Consider the following 24,324-nt stretch of genomic DNA (forward strand, 5'->3'; position numbering starts at 1 on the left):
TATAGCCTAAGTGTCCATTTGGTTACCAACTCTCCATCATTTAGCTGGGGACCACCCGGAACCCCCCCCCCCCCCCCCCAAGGACCACTGGCTGAGAACCACTGCCATAGCACAATACACTGAAAGGCACAGGGTTACATTTAAATGCAGAGGACAGTGCCTCCCAAGTAGGCCTGGAGAGAAACAGTCGGAGTAGTTAATTTATCTCTTGAGTGTAAAAATGAACCCAGCTCTCCCGAGCATTAACACTGTGGATTTCTTCTCTGTAGCCACTATAAAAAGGAATTCGAATGAGAAAACATAGGACAGAAAAATGCTGACTGGACACAAGGGGTGGACCGATGTGGCAGGAGGACAACTTCTGCTCAATGATGGAAGTAAAATACATAAAGACAGCGGTTCTGTTCCTCTGTTTGGCCGTTGAGGTTTCAGTTTCTTTGGTCTCGTGCACGGCGCTGCAGCTGGTACAAACCAGCCTCTCATCACTGCCACACTGCTTGAATGTTAATAGATTTGCACCCACTGGTTCTTAATGGTTAGCGTCTGCCAATTTCCCACATTCCCACAAAGGCTCAGTGATGCAACAAATTGGATGAAAACAAATGGAAGGGGGGGTGGGCGGGTAAAATAATTCTGCTGGCTTGTAAGGCTATATTCAGACACGCATGAGTCACAAGCTCAATGTATTTTATAGAGAGAGAAACTACTGTGGTTTGTTTTGTAATATCTTCTGGTGTATGCCACATGCAGACTGACAATTTACTGTTGTCTGAGAGAATTGAAATGCTTAACCACTTAAGCCGTACTTAAGACTTGGGCTATTCGAAGATTGCGGATTGCTACAAGCTCACAGCGCATCATGATGCGACGCATTGCAACAGTGAATTAATTTTTTTACCCCTATAATGACATGGCCAATTTAGGGATGCCAGGGTTAATATGGTCAACTCACATCTGCAGTTTGCAAGTGAGTAATACACCTGTACACATCCTCAAACCAAAAGCATTAAGTGCTAAAAATAAAAACCTTTTTTTTAATGCTGCGGTGTAAGGTGCTTTCTGCATGGATGACCTTCCTTCATAAATGTATGGTTCTGTACTGTAGCATTCTATACTCCTTCGCATGCAACCCCCTCTGGTGGATGAGCATGTGAAACAACCTAAAATGTGGTGTAAGTGATATTGCTAGAATAAGAGTTAACTCTATATTCTGAAAATAACCATTGCTATATAGGGTGTCTCTCGGCTTTTTCGTAAATAGAAAATATATTTTCAGTTCGGGATACAATTTTTATCCATTCAGGAGAGAGCAGAGCAGTTACACTGTGTACAGGATAAAGAAGTGAGGTTGGAACTTTTGAAACAAAAAAGAGCAGATAAAATAGATAACCTCTCAACCTGTGTTGCACCTTTTTGTTCTATGTCTGGTATCCCCGACACATTTTCCATCCAGTATATCAGATGGAAACCAGTGCCTTTCTGGTTACAAACACAGTTGTATAACCATCGGGCTTCAAACTAAACAACCAAAGCAATATCTCTGTTGTTACTGTACTAGCACTGTATCTTATGTCAATGAACGCCTGTCCATTGACAATGAAGTCCCATTTGTAATGAGCGTGCATTTATGGGTTGAGCAGCGCAGCTCATCAGGCTATTGTGAACCTCTCTCAGTGCACTGTCCTTTTCAGTCGGCTTCTCTGTATAGCCTGGGTCCTCTTCTGTCTGTCTGTGATGGTGGAGCTGAGACTCTGTTTAAGAGCTGGTAGGATGACCCCATCTGCCACGGCAGCATGAGATGGCCCAGACCTGTCCATGGACAAAATGGGAAAATTAGAAAAACGTTAGATGTCCCGAGTCCGAGTGACACAATGTAAAGTGTCTTTATCCCAATGTGCGCTGCGAATCATGGAATTATATCTAGCCTATTACTATAATAGACTGGCCCCAAATGGCAATATAAGACAAGAGATTATATAAGCTAAACCTTTTGATCCCTGCAGGGAATGTTAAAGCAGCAACACCGGTGAGAATGAAGCACACACAGGAGAAAAACCAAACCAAGTTAAATAGGAGAAGGTATAAAGATATAAAATATAAAGATAGAATAAAATAACGAGGTTAGATGCTGGCCCGATATCTGCAGTGGAATGAGTGATTATGTAGCAACACATCTCATGTAAAACAGTGAACATGCATCAGCATTGTCTTTGCTCTGTCAATCTATCTTTAATTACTGGGTGTTCAGATTGTATATCATGTTACTACATTTGTATATATACATAAAAATGATGATTTGATACTGTTCTTTCAATTAAAAGTTGAAATGGCTTGCCATAGCCAAAGATAGATAGTTCATCCACTGTGCCTCCTCTCAACACACCCCTCCTCACTCCTCTTCGCTCCCTTCTCTGTCCACTAGAAAACTGCCATGCACCCTCTGCTGTCACTAATGTTGCCTCTTGGAGGAAGCATCATAAGCTCATATACCAAATGTCAACAACAGGTTCCCTGCATAATTGTAGTCCTGGGTTTCCACATATGAAGTTTTCATGTGTGTTTCTGGTTCAAATCTGCTGCCAAGCCAATCAAACAAAGCTATGGGAAATTGAACCGGAACAGGAAACGGGTATGCCGCCTTGTGGAAACAGTTATTCACAGAGCCTATACTACATGTTTCTGTCTAACACATTCATCTTCTCCTACGATGCCTGCAGACATTTTCTGTCATACCCGAGGTGCAACTTTTAAAGATTCATGTCTCAGATTCCAGTCTCCCTGACACTGAGACGTTAGTCACTCTTCAACCCATCCTGCCTTAACTTGCTTGAACATTCTGAAATGTGTAAAAAGACCCAAGGCTGACATTGCTGGTACCCCGAGTTAAATGACTTGTGCTCTTAGATGAGCTTGTCCAAGGAGGGCAGAACGCAAATGGAAAAAGACAACTAACTCGAGGTCTAAGTTAAAGATTGTTTAAGCTTCACCAAACCTCTATGACGGAGTGTAATGTTTTCATATGTTTCACTGGTATATTTTTCACAATAATCATTGAGTTTTTCCCCCTCTACACCAAATCTCAACAAGAATTGTTGATCTAAAAAGGTCACAACAGAACACGTGGAGGGCTTGTAGATAAGCTATTTCTGGTGATTGATCGTCCCAGTTAGGAATTAGGATTCATACGGTTAGATTTAGACATGCAAATGTGAACCCCTGCTAAAGAAACCTATAACATTGACCAAACTACCATTTAGCTCTAAGATTTGTGGAAATCTTGTGGAACACATTCAAAATGTGAAAATCTGCATGATAGAGAATTTGCTACAGTATGCTGAAGGTTTCTTTCTCTGTCGATTCTGTTTAGTCTTCAGAATAGGGAACTGTTCTTCTTAGCCGGCCCCTGTAAAGTGTAAAATTCCCCATGGACTATATGTCCCCAGGTATTGTTTTATCCTCATTATACATGCCTCCCTGTGGCTCTATCTAATTGAACCAGGAACCTTCCGAGCGGCCGTTCTACCTCCTATGCCACTGCCGTCCCTGCTGTAGATTCCAGAGACGGTGTGCAATCTAGCTATGGCACACTGAAAGGTGCTCTGGTGGTTCGTGGTGACCCAGCCAACACAATTTACAATTTAGGCATTTAGCAGACACTCTTAATCCAGAGTGATTTACAGTACGCAAGGTAAACACAAAGTAATACATCAAATACATAATAATAGTAATCTAGGATCATAGGTAAACCAAGACCCTATCATCAGTCTAAAACAGTATAATATCAAAAAATAAATTATCTATACATTGAAACTATACACACTACAGTATAAGATGCCAGGTAAACAAATTAACCTGGCATCTGTCTAGCAAGTGCTACAGCAGGGTTCCCCAATAGGCGGCCCGCGGGGGGCTACTGTCTGGCCCCCACCAACCCCAGTAATAATGGTGGTATAAGAGCAGCAACAACACTAGTATATCGTCGTTGTTGGGTGGAAATCTCGTATCTCCAAATTTGTACGTTCTTTCGCAAATCATACAAGGCCGTCACACAAAAGTAGTGAAAACAGCAGATCTACAAGCACACAACGCCTCGCACCGCGAGGTGTTGTGTGCTTGTAGATCGGCTGTTTTCACTAGTTTAAATCATTTTTAAAATGATAAATTCAAAACGAACGGTTTTCGCCATACAAGATTTTCACCCGACAACAACGAAAACTGTCGCTGGAGTAGTGGGAACGCCACCGTCGCCCCCTGCAATGTTGTGGCCCTCGGCTTGGTACCCTAGACATAATTCGGCCCTTGGGGAAAACTAATTGGGGAACCCTGTGCTACAGGCTAAGGTGGACTCTGAAGAGGTGAGTCTCCAGATTATGGCAGAAGATTGGGAGTGAGCCTGCAGTTCTAACTGCAATGGGGAGATCGTTCCACAGTTTGGGAGCCAGAAGGGAGTCTGGGACCTGCAGAGCGTTGTCCTGGATGTTTTAGGGAAGGTTCTGACAGCTTCCCTTTGTTAACTGAACTGAGTGAGTGGGAGGGGTTCTAGGGTTGGATAAGGCTTTGAAAATGGGGGTGCCATACCGTTGGTTGCTTTCTAGGCCAACATCAGTGTTTTGTCAGTAACTGGGAGCCAATGGAAGGAGCGGAGAAGATGCGAATGTTTTGGCTGGTTGAAGAGCAAGCGTGGTGCTCATTTGGAGGGGCTTAAATGAGAAGTCTAATTACCTTTTTCCTATTGATTACTCATGCCATGGAGACTTGAGTTCAATAATATTTCGCGTATTTTGTTGCATTCCTAAGCCAATCATTTGATAACAATAAATGTACCTCCATTAATTCAGGATGGGGACCCAAATGCATTTGGGTCCCCATCCGGAATCAATGGGGTTAGATTTACTAAAATATTTTTTTTGTCTTAGGAATGTGACAAATACAAAAAATATATTATTGAACTCAAGTCTCCATAGCATGAGTAATCAATAGGAAAAAGGTCATTTTGGGGGTGAACTACTCCTTTAAGTGCACATGCCAGGGAGGCCATGTGCACTATGAGAATACCCAAAGAGGGAGTGATATCAACCATGTTACCAGAGTTTTAATCAAATGGAAGACTGATTAGTATTTTCAAATGGTTTACTCAATATAACAGACAGTTATATACATACGTTTTCTTTGGAAGGGATTGGAGTGCAAGTTGGGGGAACTTCTCTACTTCTGATGCTTTACTGTAAGGGAAAGGAAAAAACAAATATTTACCACATCATCTGTAATGGTATCTTAATTGATGAACAGTTAGCGAATGGGTGTCAGGTTAAGAGAATCGGCACAACTGTACCGGGAGCCGTCAGCAAGGTAGGCCTTGGTAAGGATGTAGTTTTCGGGGGTGATTTTCTTGTTGAACACAATGTCTCTCAGCAATGCCTTCACACGTATAATCTACAGCGGAGAACCATTATTACTGCACTATCTTGACATTTAACTACTATTTTATCTGCCATATAAACACTACCATCACATGATTAATGTTTGCATTTCAACAAATTCTAAAAAGAATGTGTGCTTGCTCACCTCTTGAGACTGCATGCTGTTGGCATTGTATAGCTGTCTAATGATGACTTCGCACTCCTGAAGAGTGGGCGCACGGGGTGGGTGAGCAGGGCTGCTGTGGATTCGGAGAGGTTGCAACGAGGTAATGAGGCCCCCGCTCAGCGCTGGCACACCGTCCTGTCTGGAAGATCCTAGGTTTTCACTGCATTCTCCTATGCTTCTCCCAGGTGGTCCATGCCATATCGATTGGGGAGGAGCACACAGACTGCTGTTTAGTTCAATGCACAAAGCCTCTTGTCTGCGCTCAAGCCAAATCTGACAGCCGGCACTGTCCCATGAGGCTCAATTTATTTTACTACTTAACCACTTAAACCCTATATACTTTGGTGACCGGAGTCCCCCAGGGATCTATACTAGGCCCCCTCCCTTCTCTCCCTTCAACACCAAATCTCTTTGCTGAAAATAGTTGATCTACGAGCTCTCAATGTGTTAAGCCCTTTGCACACAGGACAGTTGCGTTTTTTTTGTTTGCGGCATGAATAAAACGCATTGGATTTGGTGTGCAAGGCTGTGCGGAATCGGCGCTGCGGATCCAAAAAGGAGTCATAAAAGGAGTGATGAGTTTTTTACCGCATGCGACAAGACGCACGAATCGAACTGGGTTCGATCGAGAAAAAAACGCACGGCGGCAGCCACTCGTCGCACGGCTAATTCGGAGCCGGTGTGCATGAGGTCATAGAGAATCATTGTTTTCTTTTCAAAAAATTATATTGTCCGTTTTATCCGTGCGGTTAAACACGCCTGTGTGCAAAGGGCTTTACTCTACGACGTGTTGCGAGCTTGTAAACTATAAGTAGGTTATTTTTCACCAACTCTGAAGAATAGTGCCAGAATAGTGATGCTTGGTTTTATATGATTAAACAATAGTAATACATTTTTGTATTCCCAAATTTGGGAGGAAAGTTGACACTAGGAAACAAATGTTTCTCATTTGGGTCCTGGCCATGAATACGTTAAATAACCCAGGCTATAACCACACAAACACAGGAACTCAAGTAAATATTCACACAAATAAAACAAGATGATGTTGATTGATAGTTTCCTCATTTACTCTTTTAGCAGCAGAGAAAAGTTTGCATGAGCTAAAGGTTTGTGTACCGTGTGTAATTGTGTCTATAATAGCAATATTATAACTGAGACACTTTGCCAAATCATCAAATTACAGTGCATGCTGAGGTGTTTTTCTATGAATTGAGTACAAAGGACCCCAATGGAAAGTTGGAAACAAGCCATAGGCTTTCTTGGGTTTAAATTATTTTTTTCCCTGCGCTTTTTGAGCTCGTCTGGCTTTTTGTCTAGGTCCCTATGTATGAGTGTCCGTATGAGCACGGAACTCCATTTATGGAGATGTCAAAGACAGGACGGCAAGGAGATATGCACGTGTGTTTTGTTTGATACCATGCAAAGTGAGCACCGCTCACTTTGCACAGGTGCGATTTTTTTTGCAAACTGCTAATAAAGTATTCAATCAATCAATATTCTTTTGTTTTGTTTTACTAGAAAGCTTACTGCAGAGTACTGGACAGAAACCCACCTAAGTCCCTGGTCCTGTGAGTTCTGTGTATCTTGTAGAGCTTGCTCCAGGTAGACACCTCTATGGGCCTCAATTGTGGGTGGCCTAATCCCTCGCCGACTGAGTGTCAATACTGAAGGGAAAGACAATACATGTTACGATTTTCATTTAATTATTCAATTAGAAATAAAAGGAAAACCTTGCTGACAAGGTTTCTTCTAGACCTTGGAGAAGTGCAAGAACTATTTTAAAGAGGCTGTCTCTCTGCATCTTTGTAATGTGTCCACCAGAGAGTGCTGAAAACAAAACAAACTGAGACAGACAGTGAACTTCAACAAGGTCTCCTTATTTGCCTAGAATTACAGCAAGCTGGATCACAGCCACTCCATTCTGCCAAGATCTGGACTTGAGCCCAAAAGTGACACGAAAGAATAATCCCTTCTTGTTTAAAGCACCCATGCCAAATCACGCAAGCAAGGTAAAAGCCCCCACTATAGGGATGAGAGTTTACCTTTTCGGCTGGACTTGGGGGGATCCATTATCAGCTTATACTGCAGCTCTGCAACGTTAAAGACAATTTTCACCATGCCACCTTCAGGAGGCACATGAACAACAGCCAACAACATCTCTTGTTACACAGCCCAAGTAAACAAGCCCTATGTGCTGTATGCCTGTGACAGTGTGTGGGGGACACATGAACCCAGGGACATCAAAGGACTGAGGAATCTCTTGGCGGGTGGTCAGATGTGGAGGTGAGGTGGAACCGCTTTAGTGTCCTGCAAGGGGTGTCGCACCAAATTCTGGGCCCTGGGTACAAGGATTCACTGCGGGCCCCCATGAATGTTCTTCATAGGGGGAAGGGGTTTAACCCATTTAGACTGGGAATGCATTATTATGTATAATTTTGTGTTTTAACTATTGAAAAATCATGAAAAGTCGGAATATTTCAAATCCTTCTAAGGTTTTTTTGAAAAACCTACTGTATGTTTCTATGTCAGTGGTGATCAAACCTTTTCATGTGAAGGACCCCCAAAATGATATGTATTTGGCCACAGACCCCCCATCTCAAAATATTTAGTTCCAGGGACCCCCCAGAAGCAAAATTTGAGTTACAAATGTTCGCTTAAAAATATATATATATATTCAAAGATTTGCACACATTTTCACGACTTTTCAAAAAGCAGATCTACAGCGCGGCACTCTGTGCCGCACTGTGAGCTTTTATATCTGCTATTTTTCAATAGCTTAAGTATAAAATAATTAAGGCCCCCTCCACCTTGGGCCCTAGTAACTCAGTCCCACTTTCCCCCCCCCCTTAATTGTGACGCCCCAGCGCTTATAGTGTCCTGCTGCAGTAGGTGAGGCGATACAGGATCCCCTGCTCAGTGCTCCCCACCCCCCCACGCAGAAACCACTCACCATCCATTTTCCTCATTTGAACACCCAGACCTATTGAGTGTCTCTCCCTTGTCAACGCCCCATGCTCAGTGAGGCGGGCCTTTGTGAATGTGTCATGGACTTTAATTAAATTAGAAACAGTGATATGGATTCAGAGAAATCACATTCCGGGTCAAGTGGTAACCAAAACAAAAAAATAAAAATAAAATAAATCTGCAGTACCAAATACACCCCCCCCCCCCCCCCCCCCCGGTTGGAAAGGGACCCCAATTGAAACAAGTCCAAAAGCTTTCTTGTGGTGTTTATCCTTTTAGTTGACCTTGTACCAGTGAACTGTACTGTCCTGTCCTGTACCTGTTCCTATGCAAACCTCTAATAAAGTCTTCAATCAATTCAATCAAACTCTGCAAAAGTTTGTGTGGTGCATGTGTTGCATGCACTCAAATTTTTAAACCTATCTCTTCACAATGCCATTGCCATAATAGGCTACTGCAGTTAGAGCCATTATGTAGTGTTCAAAATTATAATGCATTTTTTTAAATAAATTACAGTCAGACATAAATTCATACATAGTCATAGATACAGTAGGCCTATATCCACATAGATTTGCATAGATAGGGTATACACAAAGCCTATAGATTTGTACACAATTAGACTTAAAAACAGACATTGATCTGCCTAGACATACATAGATTTCCCACTCGCCTTTATTCTCCCGTCTGAGGTCATCAATTTCTGCATGCAGCTTCTCAAGAGTCTCCTTATGCTGTTGCTGCAAGAAGTGGATATTATTCTGGAGCGATGCAACGCGGGTGTCCATGTCGCTGTGAGAGGAGACCCTTCTGTCCGCAGGGGGAGGACCAGGGCCGGACACAGCCAGAGGCTGCAGCAGGGTATGAGGGCCGGGGCCGCCGCCGGTCAGAGGCTGCAGGTGTTTGGCCGGCAAAGGTCGCGGAGGAGCGCAGTGCTTGTCAAGACGGCCCACTCGCGACCAGTGTGGCAGGTTTCTCACCGGTGGAAGGCTGTGGCTGGACATTGTAGCTCAATGGTAGCTCTCCTCTCCACCAGACACACTTTTAGACGACTTGCTTTGCAGCTGCCAAGCCTGCCAACGTTGCAAAGCAACATGCAACCTTGTGGCCATTAACGCCACATTTGCAAACCACTGAACATAAATCGATCTAAATCAGCGGACCTTTGGCTGAAAAGTCCACAGTCAGTCGGCTAACAGGCTAACGTTAAAGGATTCATGTCCACAATACTTTTACTGACATGCGCTCCACAATGCAGACAAGGTTGCCATGACAACGGACTCTCCAGTTCCAATCCACACTATGGAGCGCGACTCAACCTGAACCTGTTCAAAAACATAGACCACTACATAACATTATCAGTGTCACCATAATTAGCCTTGTAGCCTACATAGACTGAAGAGTTATGTAATGTTCAAAAAGCCTTTTGAAAATGTTCTAGTCATCTAGTGCATATGACCATGACCTACAGCCAGGTATTCTCCCCATGCTTGCTGTATCATCATACCAATATACCTCCGATGACTTAAATTTACAAATTTGATGAAAACATTAAGGTAAAAATGAAAGTGCCTCACTTAAATTATCGGTGTGACAGTGTCATATACCAGTAAGACCCCTAATCGGGAGATAAGCGACCGTCAGGTCACAGCGTGATTTTAGGTCAAAATGTGTAGGAGCAGTGTCCAAAAATGTGTTTGAAAAAATCGGCCTGAAGGTGGCGCTAAATGAGACAGATCCATGTTGATGACATGAGTGTAGAGCAAGTGTGTACCGATTTGCGTGTTTTTTGGGCGAAATTTGTAGTAGCAGTGTCCAAAAACGTGTTTGAAAAAATAGGCCTGATGGTGGCGCTATATGGGACAGATCCATGTTGATGAGATGAGTGTAGACATACTGTGTACCGATTTGCGTGATTTTAGGGCAAAAATTGTAGGAGCAGTGTCCAAAAATGTGTTTTGCAAGAATCGGCCTCATGGTGGCGCTAGAAGAGGGGCATGTGAGAATTGTTGGGTGGAGGTTGTGGTTTGGCAGGCAAGGAGTGTGTGTGCAAAATTTGGCATGGATCGGGGCAACGGTTGCGGAGATATAAGCAGGGCAAAAGTGTGACGTGTGACAGACTCACAGACTGACTCACAGACAGCTGGTCGAGGTTTTGATAGTAACTGTGACCTGACGGTCGCAACAACTCTATAGTCATACAGATGCTCTTGGGTGAATCCTTCAATATAGGCCTACAAAAGGTGGTGTTTTCTTTTTTAGAATTCAGAGACATTTAGCCATTTAGGGCCATTATGTTCATAATCAAATCAAATCAAAGGGCAATGTAAAACCTGAATAAAACACTTGTGTGGCTGCAGCTGCACTGGTAGGCAAATACACAACACAACATCCATTTTTTATTTTATTCGTGTTGCACGTCTCAAACAATAGGCTACATTACACACAGACACTGAGCTAGTGTGTATTTCAAATCAAACATTAGGGGCCATTAAAACACCTTTGCAACAGACATCATGGAAGGTCAGCAGAAGGTCTACTCTTATTTGGAAAGGTGTCATCTGGTGTGTGGGGATATTCTCTCCATGCTTGCTGTATCATATATACAACAATAGCAATAACTTAATGTACAATATTTACAAATGGTATTGAGAAAGTAAGGTAAAAATGCAAAACAAACATTCAGATAACATATACTCTTGGCAAAAAGACCAACATTTAATTTAATTAAACAATCTTTGTGGGAGTGCACACAGGAGCAGCCAAAATGTCCATAGCATATCAAATCGACAAATATGTTGTTTTTACTCTTGGTCACCTTGCGCTGCAACTTCTTAACTGATTGCACAGCTACTTCTTGGTGTCGCCTTGGCTGTGACACCTGCGTAATGCCATCACTTGCATGACCGCTCAGAATGCGTGATTGTAAGGAACAATGAAAAGTGTCATATGCATCAGCTTAAAAGGTGAGGTCATCGTCACTTGCTACCTGACTAAACAACTTTAAAATCCTCAGTGTTCATCAAGAAGAGAGTAAAAATGTACCCTTCTGGTTCCATCTTTACACTCTTCGGAGTTAAATTAACACGAAGTATTTCACTGTGTATGTTGAGGGGATCCCACCACTACACACAGCAGGAGTGAAGAGAAGAGGGGTCCATAGATAAAGGAATGCATACAAACAAAATATACACAACAAAATGATCCATGTCAACGTAAAAATCAAAGTAAAATGTATCTCTGCAGAAAAAGGCCACAACGCATTTTATAAAGTTAATCAAACTATTCAGAGACCATCTTCACCATGGAAAATCTACCCTGCCTCCACTCTGTTCTGCCCATGCACTCTGGTTCTAGTTTCCTGACATCAAGCCAACTCTGTATCTTGTTCCCTAAAGCATACACTCATTTCTTGCACATTAAAATGGGCCAAAGACAAAATAATATATAAAGGCTACTACTACCCTTGTAATGAAAGAAATGGGTTGAATTATCCACTTGAGATAAAAAAAAAAAGGAGGAAATTGGGCCTAAAGTTGTGAGTTACATCAGAGTAGCTTCCTGTTTTCAGTGAAAGAGTTAATATATCATTGCTGTTGTTCAGAAAGTTCATATCTCCATATTCGAACTTTTCCCAACTCCATCATAACTAGTGTAAAAAAAAAAAGTAGCAAAAATAGGCGATCTACATGTTCAAAACTTGCCACATCACCTACAGTAGCTCCTTTCGGAACCTCTCCCTACACTATGCAGCTCCGAGATGCTGAAAAGCGGAGGGAGAGGTTCCAGAATGGAGCTACACATCGCCATATCTTAATTTGAATCCTGAAAAGTAACACTTTTGGACATTAGGTTCCCCCCCAACAGCAACAAGATTATATATATATATTTATATTATTATATAAAAGTAAGGCTATAACAGGAAACTCAGGTAGCATTCATAGCTCAGTATAGCAGTCAGTCTTCCATTTACAGAACAAATAACATCATCAGAAACCATCCAATACTTCACACAACAATTCCACACACATGCACACATACATACAGACAAGCTTCTTTCTTAAAGCAGCCCAGTAGAAGTTGACCCTCACCACTGGTCCACAGTCCACTGGAAGGTCAAGGCTGGTTCAGGAAGGTGATGGGATGATTGATTTGTGGTTAGTGTCAACAGTCATCTACTAGATTAACTAAATTGGGCCCAGAGTCCAAAACAAAAGCAGCTGCTTTTCAAAATCCAAACCACTCATCAATAGCTATTGGCTACTAATTAAACACTACAAGCTCAACACAACACCCTTTTTTTTCAGCAAAGAAATTTAGCTTTTTCTCTTTTTTTACCATCTCCTCAAAGACTCATGCATTTCTAGGCCAACATTCCCATATCAGCTTTTGATAATAAATTATCCTTCCCAAACTGCACTAAATTATGGGAGAAAATCTAAAAATAACCTAAGCTATTCAAATAATAGCTACAAAACAAACTGAACATGTGCAGCTTGTTCCACTCAAGATCGTTCTATACAGTACTTCAACGTAGTGCAAAAACATGTGTTCAGGCGTTAGCCTTAGCCCAGACCATGCACTTCTAAGCCCCGGGATCGGCCTGTGTTGGCTGTATCCCTCCCGTTACATTCAAAACTCAGTATGCCTGCTTTTCTACCCCATTACTGATGGTTTGATGAAAAATTTAAAACTAGCACATATTGATCTAAAGAACATCACTCAGGCAATCTGCAAGACGTTCCTTCAGCATAATGTTGACCATTGATCATGTTAGGGCTGTCCCCTCGTGGTTCATTAATCGGTTGGTTTGTTCTTATTCAACCAAGACTTTGTTGGTTGATTAGTACATTTTTCATGCTTTTTCAAAGCACATCTCCTTAACTCGTAAGATCGACTCTAGGCCAATAGCCATTGTGAAATCAACCTTAGTTAAGTTCTCATATTCACCAACCTGAAACGGCTAACTGTGTGCAGCAAATATAATTTCACAGATTCCATTGAAGCAACTAATAGTTTAGTTGACAAATTCCTATGACTATAGCGACAACAAATTCCAAGTCAACTTAAAAAGTCGAGGACAGCCCTAGATCATGTATTTGAAACCATTTTGGCTTAAAAGCTATACTATTACTATTACTATTACAACCATGGCAGCAAAGCATAAAACCTGTTGGTCAATTATGTCCTGGACCCATTTCCTGTCTGCGTTAATGACTATTCTGCGTCCATTTAGGCAAAGCTCTGCAACAGAAAGGTGTCCTCCATATACTGTATCTGCTTCTAAGCACTCCTACCCCTAAGGGTGACACTGTCTTTGATATGGCAAATATAGCATCAATAAAATGTCAAAGGTAAAGACTGGTAATGGGTATTGCTTCCAAAGAGCACATAACTTAACTTGATTCATGGGGCGAAAAATAAATAAGATGAAACCAATTTCAATTCAATTTCATTGATTTAGACCACAAACTTAATATTACTGGTTGTATACTATTGTGGTCATATTTAGTCCCACTGTTACTCTTAAGATAATTAAACCAATGTAAACACTAAATCCAGGTATCATACAGATATACCATTAATGAGCACAGGAAACCTGATGGATCCATGTCAAATCCTTGCTGTCCAATTCGGCATGGTTTTGCGTCTATATAATGCCACCGCAAAACATGTGTGTAATTGTGTTTGATTACATGTCGTGGTGTATGTCTAACTACTTGGCTATGGTTGCCCCTGTATGCGTTTGCGTCCAGCGAGGGGAATTGAAGCTCCAAAACAAAAAACGAGTCCATCAGTCCGAGGATACAGACATCCTTTCACAACACAATTGCTCCATTATCCATCATCGGTCCCTGCAAAGAGTCGGGGCAGTTACAGCCACTGTCCAAGTCCTGAATCCAGACAGACTGTAGGCCCTTTAGAGAATTCACAACCCCAGAGGCCAGTCATTGGGAAGAAAAACATCTAAGCTTTGGATTGGTGGAGATGATGACGTATGCTAGAGATTAGGCTGAAAGGAGCGGAGTGTGGTACAGATTACTTGAGAGTAATCTGGACCTATTCGTGTGCAGCGTCAACTGGTTCCTTTCATTTGGCTTATGTTGTCACAAAAAATATAGCCTTTTACTTGTTGATAATAGAGCACTATACGTTTTGGTCATCATAAACCCAAGGTTAGTGTAATTGCAGACTTCAGTTGTGGGGCCCTCCTCAAACACAGAGTCCTGACTGCAAAGCAGTGAGGCGACGCTCAATACACTCCTTGCCTGCAGATACACAGAGAGAGAAGAGAAAGAATGAGAGCGAGAGTAAGAGGAGGGGTTGGGGTGGAGAGAGAGAAAGAGCAGACCATGACAGATGAATAATCAGTCAGAGACTAACTGCAATTATGAGTCAACATTTTAAGCTGCTTTCTTTAGACTAAATGTACATTATATTTTTATTCTGGTATAAGTAAATTAATTTCAGTGTATGTTAATTATATGGCATACATTAGAAGGTTTAAAAAGGTCAACATGTATTTTAAACCCGGACGTTATTGTACTATAGCGAAAATATGACAACACTTCCCAGTGCATTCCGTGTAGACTAGAGAGATCGCTCTGAACAGCGCTAGAATATATCTCTAAATATTTGCAAGGAACTGGCCATGCTCACTGGAAGAATAATAACAATACAAGAATTTTTGAAATCCTTTTCCTGCTTCCTCCAGTTTGCACAAAACACCAATTTGTCATGTGACGCTTTGCAAACCAAATGTAGCAGATCTACAAGCTCACAACGTGTCACATTCAAGTAGTAACAGAGAGAGAGACTCACATCTGCTAATGCTGAGAATGTCCTCCTGCTCAGTGAGGAGCAGGGACAGGCCTTCCATCAGTAACAAAGCTTTATGGTAGCGGAGCACAGATGCTGCCCCCTGGTGGAACATTTCATCCAGTGCAGCAGCCTGAACCTGAAAAGACACAGAAGAGAAAACATTTAAAATATACCGTACACCAGAATGCACCCAGAACATCAGGAGGATTGGGCGTCGGCTTTTGAAGATTCAATCAATTGCAGAGTGACTTTGACGTCAGCAAAGTGATTCATGAACAAATAATGGAGTGAGATATTTAACTGGAGTAGAAACTTCCTATGGCTTGAGATTTAGAATCAATCTTCTTCCCCCTGGGGGGGTTCTAAATCCTTTTCATACCAGGTGCATTCCAGTGCAAAATCTGTTATGACAGTGACAGGCTTAATGAACTTTTTGAGTGCATCAGTGTTGCTTAAATTCAGGGTCAGAGCCTGTAATTTCTTGGGCACCCTTTCGTTGACTTAAATAAATTATAATAAAACACAACTTAGCGCTTTTGTTGTTTGCACCTTTTAACCCTCAAATACCAGGAACGTGCCCGAGTCGATAACCATTATTTTATGCTTTAACTATTGAAAAATAGCAGATATACAAGCTCGCAGTGCGGCGCACCGAGTGCCGCGCTGCGAGCTTGTAGATTTTTGAAAAATCTTAAAAATGTGTGCAAGTCTTTGAATATCTTTGACCCGATCTTTGACCCGACTTCTAAATCCTTCCTCTAAATCAGTGGTTCTCAACGTTGGGGGTCAAGGACAATGTTAGGGGTCAAGGACCCCCAACATTACATTTATTTGGCCACAGACCCCCATCTCAAAATATGTTGTTCCAGGGACCCCCATGAAGCAGAGATTTGAGTTACAAAAGTTTGCTTTGAAAAATATATATTGAAAAATGTGCACACAATTTCACTATTTAAAAAAAATAGCAGATCTACAAGCTCGCAGCGTGGCACTCGGTGCCACGCTGTGAGCTTGTATATCTGCTATTTTTCAATAGTTAAATATTCTTGTTTGATCATTAAGTTAGTGTGTCCTTGCTTACCATCTGCACGGTGTGGCTGAACAGCAGCCTCTCGGCAGTGATGGAGGTAATGTGGTCCATCAGACTATGCTTCCTGGAGAAGAAGCGCTCCAACCGGGCGTTCAGCGAGCGACAGGACGAAACACTCGACTTGTACATCTCGTTCAGCTTCTTGACCACTGTGAACAGACAGAGGAGACGACTCTTAACACCTTCACAGCCCAACCGTCCTATATCGCACTTCTTTAGAAGGCTCAATTAGCCGGTCGCACTTTTACGCACCTATGTACCGGTAATTAAAAACAAAATAAATGATAATCACCGCAAAAAACCTATCATCTCCTCTTCTCCTTCTTCTATGGCACATTCCAAATGGTCATGGTCTCAAAGCTGAACCGGAAGTGCTTTTGATCGCTTCCTGGTCATGATAGCTATTTTTAGCATTGCAACGCATGATACACAGGAGCGTTAGCTTAGCCTCTGTAGTTCGTGATTTCATTCAGAAAAAGGTTAACGTGGAGTGTGCATATAGAGAGCATGCCGTGCGCTTATATCGATGTACACGGATTGCGCACGCGGCGCGCCTGGTGGGAAGGATGTTTTCACTAAAATCCCCTATATCAGGCAATGGAGAGCTGCAGCGTTAACAGCGCGAGTACAAAATCACAGAGGCTTTTTCAGTGACACGACAGACATGTAGTTGGGGCTCTCTGGTGGTCTTGTAAAATGAATGCTGTCTAAGATCATAAGGTATATTCCTGAAATAATAGACATTTCTGGCTGAAGTACAGTACCTTGTTTAACGGTAGCTGATGGGTAGAGTTTTCCCTGTTTGACCCGTTCCATGGCCATGTGTAAGGCAGTGGATAAGAGCTCTGTAGTCTTGAGGTACAGCACTAGTTGTTCAGCATGACTAGAACACACACACACACACACACACACACACACACACACACACACACACACACACACACACACACACACACACACACACACACACACACACACACACACACACACACACACACACACACACACACACACACACACACACCAGTATCTTAATTAATCACATTAAAAGGTGTCTTGATTCAACTACACATTCAACTACTGATACAATTCCAGGCTCTAAAATAATAGCTCTAAAATGTTATGATTTGCCTATATGGGTATAAGTTATTATTTTGTCCATAGCTATAAAGTCATTATTTGCCTTGTAAGCACTTGTATTGTTGAACACTGGGTGCGGAATTGGGGCACAGGTGCACGTACAGCACAGTAGGTAAGCTTACAGAAACAGGAAGTACTGTAGGCGCTGCTAAATAGGGAGGCATGCCGTTTTTTAACCATGCAAAGCCTGTAATTTCATGACTTCAATTTAGTTCACCCTGAGTATTTGTGTGTCCTATGTTGTGGACTTCCCTGGAAATGGACATGCATCAAATGTAAGACATGAGCTTTCAAATAAAACTTGTCCCTACTTGGCAAATTTCTAAAATAATTTAAAGAACAGTAAAGATGGATGATCTACACTACAGTATAAGCACACAGCGTATCCCATCGCGACTCACTGTGAGCTTGTAGATCGCCTATTTTCACCGTTGCTACGACAAAGCATTATAGGGCATAATTGGTTAATGCGTGCCTGTACCACAGCTTAGCCCCAGTAGAAGCTCCTGGCTTCTGAGCAGCAATAGTCACTACATGTCGGACAGAAACCTTGTATATCCATATTTCAACTTTTAGTAAATTACTACATCATACAAAAGTGATGCTCTAAAGCAGATCTACAAGCGACAAGCTGTGAAGCTTGTGGATCGGCTATTTTCCCCATCATAAAATGTTTTTAAAATGACAATGAAAAAAGAAACGGTTTTGGGACACACAAGGTTTCCACCCGACAGCAACGATGTGCACCTTGAATGGTCTTACCTCCACTCTCGGCTAAGCGAGCTTATTTGGTCTGCAACTAGACTCTGCTGCTGGAGGAGGTGGGCGTGAGAGGGCTCATCCTGCCCTCCTCCAGTGAGCTCAGTCCCAGCTACGGTCCCCCGGACTGCAGCCACCTCCATCAGACAACGAGAAAAGTCCAGCGTGAAGCGGAGCCTCTGAAGAGTGTCAGTATGTTCCTGCTGCACTCCCAAGAGAAGGACATGGAGAGTATTAAATTAAGACCAGGGCTGGGCGATATAGACACAATCAAATATCACATTTTTGTACAAATACTTTGATCTAAATCTTTCGACGTGTCAAAATCTAGCGGAAATGACACATCTAGCTCCCAATGCAATGCGACGTGTTTTGAGCTTGTAGATCGGCTTTTTTTTCTTTCATTATAGGGCTTAAGCGATGAAAACCAAGAAACACAATTACAATATTTCAACATCCCAAATCATTGACGATCCCTAGTCTCATATAACAATATCGGTAGGATAAATATATTGCCCAGCATTTATCTGGCCACAGTGTTGCTACTGTCTGTATTGTTGTGACAAATTAAATAACTTGGAACTCCAAGACAACAATGTTTCTGCTGGTGTTCCTCCCTCCGCGTCATTAGCACCCACACCCGGTTGGCGATAGGGCCTTTCTGTGTGGAGTTTGCATGTTCTCCCTGTGTCTCCTAGGGCAGATGCCCTCACAAAAACATGCAGTAGTCCTGGTTTCTATACCTGTACTACCTCCCCCTAGCCAGCCAGGTGCTCCCCAATTCCCCTGGCGCAGCAGGGGGAGAGCAGAAACCAGGACTACAGGTTAGGTAGTTGGCACTGGGTGAGAAAATGGGTTGCAAAACCGTGGGATAAAAATTATAAAAAAACAAAAAAAAACAACGTTTCTGCTGCACAGGCAGTGTACACACAGAGAATAACGTGACGTCAGATTTTATAGCCGTGATGCGCAAAGAAAATGTGTGGCTGGAATTCAGATGCTACAGCCCCCAAAAACCCTTTCTCACACTTCTCATTATTTTCCGGACCCCGTTCTCACCTCCATCAGCGTCTCCTCAGGCAGCTCAGGAGCCTCAAAGGTGACAGGACCTCCCCCCATGTTGACTGTGATGGGGTCAGTGAAACTATAGCGAGGACTAGAGGGAGCTTCCAAGCCATCCAGGTATGTCCCTGTCTGGGCATATCGGCTGGTGAAGGAGCCAGCAGGGCTCGCGGAACTAGATGAGCCTGAAGAAGAGGAGGAGGAAGAATGAAAGGGAAATAAGAATGACTTCTCACATATTTCTAGAAGTCAAACTCTGCACACCAAAACCCAGTGTTAATCTTGAGAGCAAAAAAATGTTTTACCTGAATACTTCCTGTGACGGGAGGTAAGAGGTGGAGTACTGCCACTGGGAGGTGAGCCCACAGTGAAAACTACCTGTGGTGGGCTACTGGAGCCTGCAACCATACCCACACCACCACTTGGGGGCGCTAGGGGACAGAGGAGGAAGTTGGTTGAGAGAGTAAACTAGAATTAATGCATTGCATGAATGAATAGCAGATGTTTACTCTCCTTTATTAAGGGAAAATATGAATAACCAAACAGGGTGTTGACAATTTATTATATAAGATTTGTGCAGAGAAACAGCATTACAGCCCTAGTGGTGAAAATGAGAAACTTCTGGGAACCCAGATACAGCATCATAGGCTCATGCCTGCATCCTCCAGCAGAAGAGTCTAGTTGCAGACCAAATAAGCTTGCTTAGCTGAGAGTGGAGGCAAGAAATTCTGAGAATGAAGGGAATATCCGCACTCTCTTGAATAATGACTTTTAAAAGTAGCAGCAGCAGCAGTCTATTTAGAGAAACAGACGTTTTTCGGCCTACAGGCCTTCCTCAGCGTTTCAAACTGAAGAAATTCTGAGGCCCTGGTGTTAGGTAGTGACCCCACCCAAAGCTCATAAGCCCAATATCTTCCCTAGCTAAGAGAACAATGTGGTGCTCCAAAGAAACTAGGATACCAGTTAAAGATCAAACCTAGCCATCTGTCCAAACATGCTTTTTACACGATTACCTGCTATATCTATGGCTCTGGAGGCGAGGTTCTCACTACTGCCTCCTCGGTCAGCTACAGGCGCGGCTGTTCCGAAAGCAGCCATCAGCAGCATGTCCGACAGACGGCCCGTGCTCTCGGATCTGTCCGACGTTAAAGAGAGGAGGTGACAGAGGAGGTCAGGAGAAACATGATTTTGAAAATAAAATTTCAAAACAATTTCTCTCAGATGGAAAAACTGCACAGCAATCATGTCAAAAGTTAAACATTAGTCACTAAATAATAGCTACAGTATCTGTCTTTACAACCTGACCAAGGATAAGGAAAAAACACAACTTCTACCACTTTTTCTAGTCACATGATCAAATACTGGATTCTGATTTGTTTAAAACAGTGGTAAATGAGGCAACTCCAGTGCTCAAAGTTCCCGGATGCGTTGTCATGCTAATGAGGCACATTTCCGAGATCAATACGCCTCACAACGCATCCGGGGACTTTCAGAGTCGGAACACAACGCATCCGGGGACTTTCAGAGTCGGAACACCTTTCCCCAACAAACAATGACGTAGGTCCATGGTCGCTGGCGTCCTATGTTTCCTAGCGAACGCACTATCGTCGCCGATTTATTCCATTGGATCCAATGCAATCCGCCAACTTTAAAGCCCTTTTTCTCTGAACCTATGCTTTTCTGGAAGCGACCATCCTCGCTTACATAATATACCAGTGGTTCTCAAAGTGGATTCCAGGGACTTCCAAGGGTTCCTTTACGGGGGTTTAAATTAAGTCTGTAACTCTAACAGTGTACAAATGGAACCAAATGATTTGGTTCCATTTGTACACTGTCAGAGTTAAGGGGAGACCTTGAAATGTAAAAGTTTGAGAAACACTAATATACAACTCAGAAGAATTACAGTCTACCCACCCAAACTGTCCCTGGTTTAATTCCAGGACACTGTCGCAGATTTGATTTGACAAACACCAACACCAGAAAAACAGATTTAAAATGAGGAATACAGCGGTCCAACCTTCCAAAGCACGGCCTGGCCGGGCTTGCCGGTGTGGGTGCCTGGTGTCCTAGGTCTCTGGGCTCTGAGGAGGCTGGCCTGCTGCCAGACGGGCCTAGGAAACCTGGCTGGGTCAGTAAGGCCATCAGGTTGGTGGAGCTGGGCGGCTTCGGGAATTCAAATGGGGGGATCGTCTGGACAACATGGAGAAGAGAGTTGGGAAAGTGTTACAGAAATGGGTTGTTTTACATCACTTGGCAGCTAAGTCATTAAAATGTTTCAAAACACACCTGCATAATTGAATCATTGTAGGCTAAATATAATTGTGTGGTTAAGAAGGTTTATTTTTTTGCATGTTATCAGCCACGTTCATAAATCCAACCAGGGTCAATTTTTGTCTAGAACTTTTCAAACCAATTTTCTATTTAGGTGAAATATTTAGTGTAGAGTGAAAATGTTCTTCTCTGGTCCCATTCTAATTAACATGTTTAATTAAATATACTTCAACTAATTATAAATTTACTATTTTTACTAGTCTTGTAGTATGCAAGGACACACAAACACACACACACACACACACACACACACACACACACACACACACACACACACATGCCCACAATCACTCACACTCACCCGAGAGGGGGAGCCCAGGATTGTGGGGAGAGGGCTACGCTGCATCAGCTCGCTGAGCCTGGGGGAGGAGTGCAGAGGACGTAGAGCCATCAGGCCTGCCTGGGAAGTCACCACTGGGTCCGAGTGCTGCTTCCTGATCTTATGCCTGGCACCGGCGCTGGTGAACTCCAACAGGCAGGGGGCACTGTGGAGCCGCGTGCCCAGTCCTGCCTGCTGAGGAGCAGGCACGGGGTCCGGGCACTGTGAAGCTGAGGAGAGAAAATATTGGGATTATCACCAAAAACATGAACGAAAAGACGAGCATCTTGTGTACTCAGTCCTAATAAAGTAATTGCACATCATGTGTCAACTCTGTTTATCAGTAAAAAGATCACCAGCACTCACTTGGTCCTTTTAGGATCTCTTATTTATTGAAAAGCCTCACATGTTTGTTTGCTGTCTGTATCAGTCATTAAGCCATAGTCATTTAAAAAATAGCCCAAAGGCATTTAAAACAGTCAAGTCATTCGATTGTGGGAATACAATGCAACTCCCAAAACAGCAAAGTTGCTTTTATTTTTTAAAAGCAAAAATGTTTGGATACTGTACTGATACTATATTATATATATTTTATATTTGATGTTTTATATCTACATTTTATAATGTAGATGTTTCTCTTCCACGGCCAAACACGCCTGCCCCAGTGCCCACCAACACTGCGTTTAAAGTGCAGGCACATTAGTCCGTTTTACAGTTTAGAGTTGACGAGTCAACTCTAAACTTCTGAGGAAGGAGAGACGGGTTCTCACCTCCACCCAGTGACCCCACATTGCCTGAGTCTGTGCCCATCTGGCACGCATGTCCAGGCAGCTCAGGGATGGTGCCAACTTGAGACACAAACGAGAAGAATGAAGGTGGGTGAGGCGAGTTGGAGAGAAAAGAGAGGACATATTATGGGACCCATTAGGTCAGGTTCACAAACATGAATTGGCTTAACCCATTCAGAACGGGTACACTATATTGTGTATCATTATTTTATGCTTTAAATAATGAAAAATAGCAGATATACAAGCTCACGTAGATCTGCTATTTTTGAAAAATCGGGAAAAAGATTCTATAAGTGTCTTTTGAATCCTTCTAACATTTTTCACTTAAAGGTGATACACCATGAAATTTCACTTTTCCTATTTTAAAACCTTTTTTTGGGGTCCCACTAGCACCTTCTATCCTCACAAAGTCCCATTTCTGACCGTTGTGTCTTTCTCTGGTTTTGAGAAGGCGAAGTTTAAAAGTATCCCACGGGTTCTCAAAACAGGCTGTCCAGATTTGCTGCCGATTGTGACGTCATCTGCCGATTGTGACGTCATCACAAAATTTGGATTTTGGGGGGGGGGGGGGGGGGGGGGGGGGGGGGTGGCGCAGTTCAGGCCAAAGGTGGTACTGCAGCTGAAATGCTCTGAGAGCCATTCAAAAATGAGAGAGGCTCTCTATTCAGGAGTGGTAATTTAGCCCCAAACCTTTTGAAAAACGTTTTTGGGACATAAACAACATGACATAAATACTTTTTAAATTCATGGTGTATCACCTTTAACTGGAGCTCAGTTAATCTGTTCTTGAGAGACTACTATGTCAGTGGTTCTCAAACCTTTTCATGTGAAGGACCACCAAAATGATATTTATTTGGCCACGGACCCCCATCTCAAAATATCTAGTTCCAGGGACCCCCCAGAAGCAAAATTTGAGTTACAAACGTTTGCTTTAAAAATACATATATTCAGAGATTTGCACACATTTTCACAACTTTTTCAAAAATAGCAGATCTACAAGCTCGCAGCGCGGCACTCTGTGCCGCGCTGTGAGCTTGTATATCTGCTATTTTTCACTGGTTAAAGCATTCAATAATTCTAGGCCTAAATGGTTAATTAAACACACCACTCCACAGGAAGCTGCGGCTGAATGTTCACTGACTCTGTACGATTAGACACGCATCCATATTCATTTTCCACTCTACTTATTGTCAGGAACATTCGTTTTTTAACCAGCCCTCTCAACCCGAATGAAAATGACTTCCTATCAGACTGGCCAGATAGGACCAGTCTCTTCTGATTGAGGTATTTAGAATAGGCATGATTTTGGAATCAAGACTGAATTTTATTTGAGGAAATGATCAGATCCTGCTTCTTCCAAACGGAGTCTTCCAAGTTATTCTTTGGTTAATAATAACCTGGAGAATTCACTCTGTAGTTGAAAATGTCGGAATCCTCAAAGTCGGCGCTCATAAATGCATAGCAGT

General features: G+C 42.7%; 2 protein-coding genes across 5 annotated transcripts in view; both read right to left on the reverse strand.

The window, feature by feature from the left end:
* Positions 1 to 1,670: 1,670 nt before the first annotated feature.
* ccdc74b (coiled-coil domain containing 74B) lies at positions 1,671 to 9,551 on the reverse strand (the record flags this gene model as incomplete). The annotated part of the gene is made up of 7 exons (XM_080743563.1): positions 1,671 to 1,809; positions 5,163 to 5,222; positions 5,333 to 5,433; positions 5,566 to 5,761; positions 7,139 to 7,250; positions 7,629 to 7,676; positions 9,221 to 9,551. 7 exons carry the CDS (start codon positions 9,549 to 9,551, stop codon positions 1,671 to 1,673), a joined length of 987 nt encoding a protein of 328 aa, XP_080599689.1.
* A 1,436-nt stretch (positions 9,552 to 10,987) lies between these two features.
* Positions 10,988 to 24,324, reverse strand: part of ulk1b (unc-51 like autophagy activating kinase 1) — a 43,198-nt gene continuing 29,861 nt past the window's right edge. For 2 of the 4 annotated variants that reach the window (XM_080743322.1, XM_080743323.1), the window contains exons 18-28: positions 22,841 to 22,918; positions 22,053 to 22,300; positions 21,438 to 21,610; positions 20,434 to 20,555; positions 19,726 to 19,851; positions 19,418 to 19,605; positions 18,362 to 18,561; positions 17,224 to 17,342; positions 16,451 to 16,608; positions 15,370 to 15,505; positions 10,988 to 14,816 (exon numbers count right to left, since the gene is read on the reverse strand). In XM_080743322.1, the coding sequence (XP_080599448.1) occupies positions 14,761 to 14,816; positions 15,370 to 15,505; positions 16,451 to 16,608; positions 17,224 to 17,342; positions 18,362 to 18,561; positions 19,418 to 19,605; positions 19,726 to 19,851; positions 20,434 to 20,555; positions 21,438 to 21,610; positions 22,053 to 22,300; positions 22,841 to 22,918 (1,604 nt within the window). In that variant the 3' untranslated portion in view covers positions 10,988 to 14,760. The remainder of the gene's footprint in view (positions 14,817 to 15,369; positions 15,506 to 16,450; positions 16,609 to 17,223; positions 17,343 to 18,361; positions 18,562 to 19,417; positions 19,606 to 19,725; positions 19,852 to 20,433; positions 20,556 to 21,437; positions 21,611 to 22,052; positions 22,301 to 22,840; positions 22,919 to 24,324) is intronic. The other 2 variants (XM_080743325.1, XM_080743324.1) reach the window with 1 other exon arrangement.

The sequence above is a fragment of the Nannobrachium achirus genome (genome assembly GCF_963921795.1).
Source record: "Nannobrachium achirus genome assembly, chromosome: 15".
NCBI classification, from domain to species: Eukaryota; Metazoa; Chordata; class Actinopteri; order Myctophiformes; family Myctophidae; genus Nannobrachium; species Nannobrachium achirus.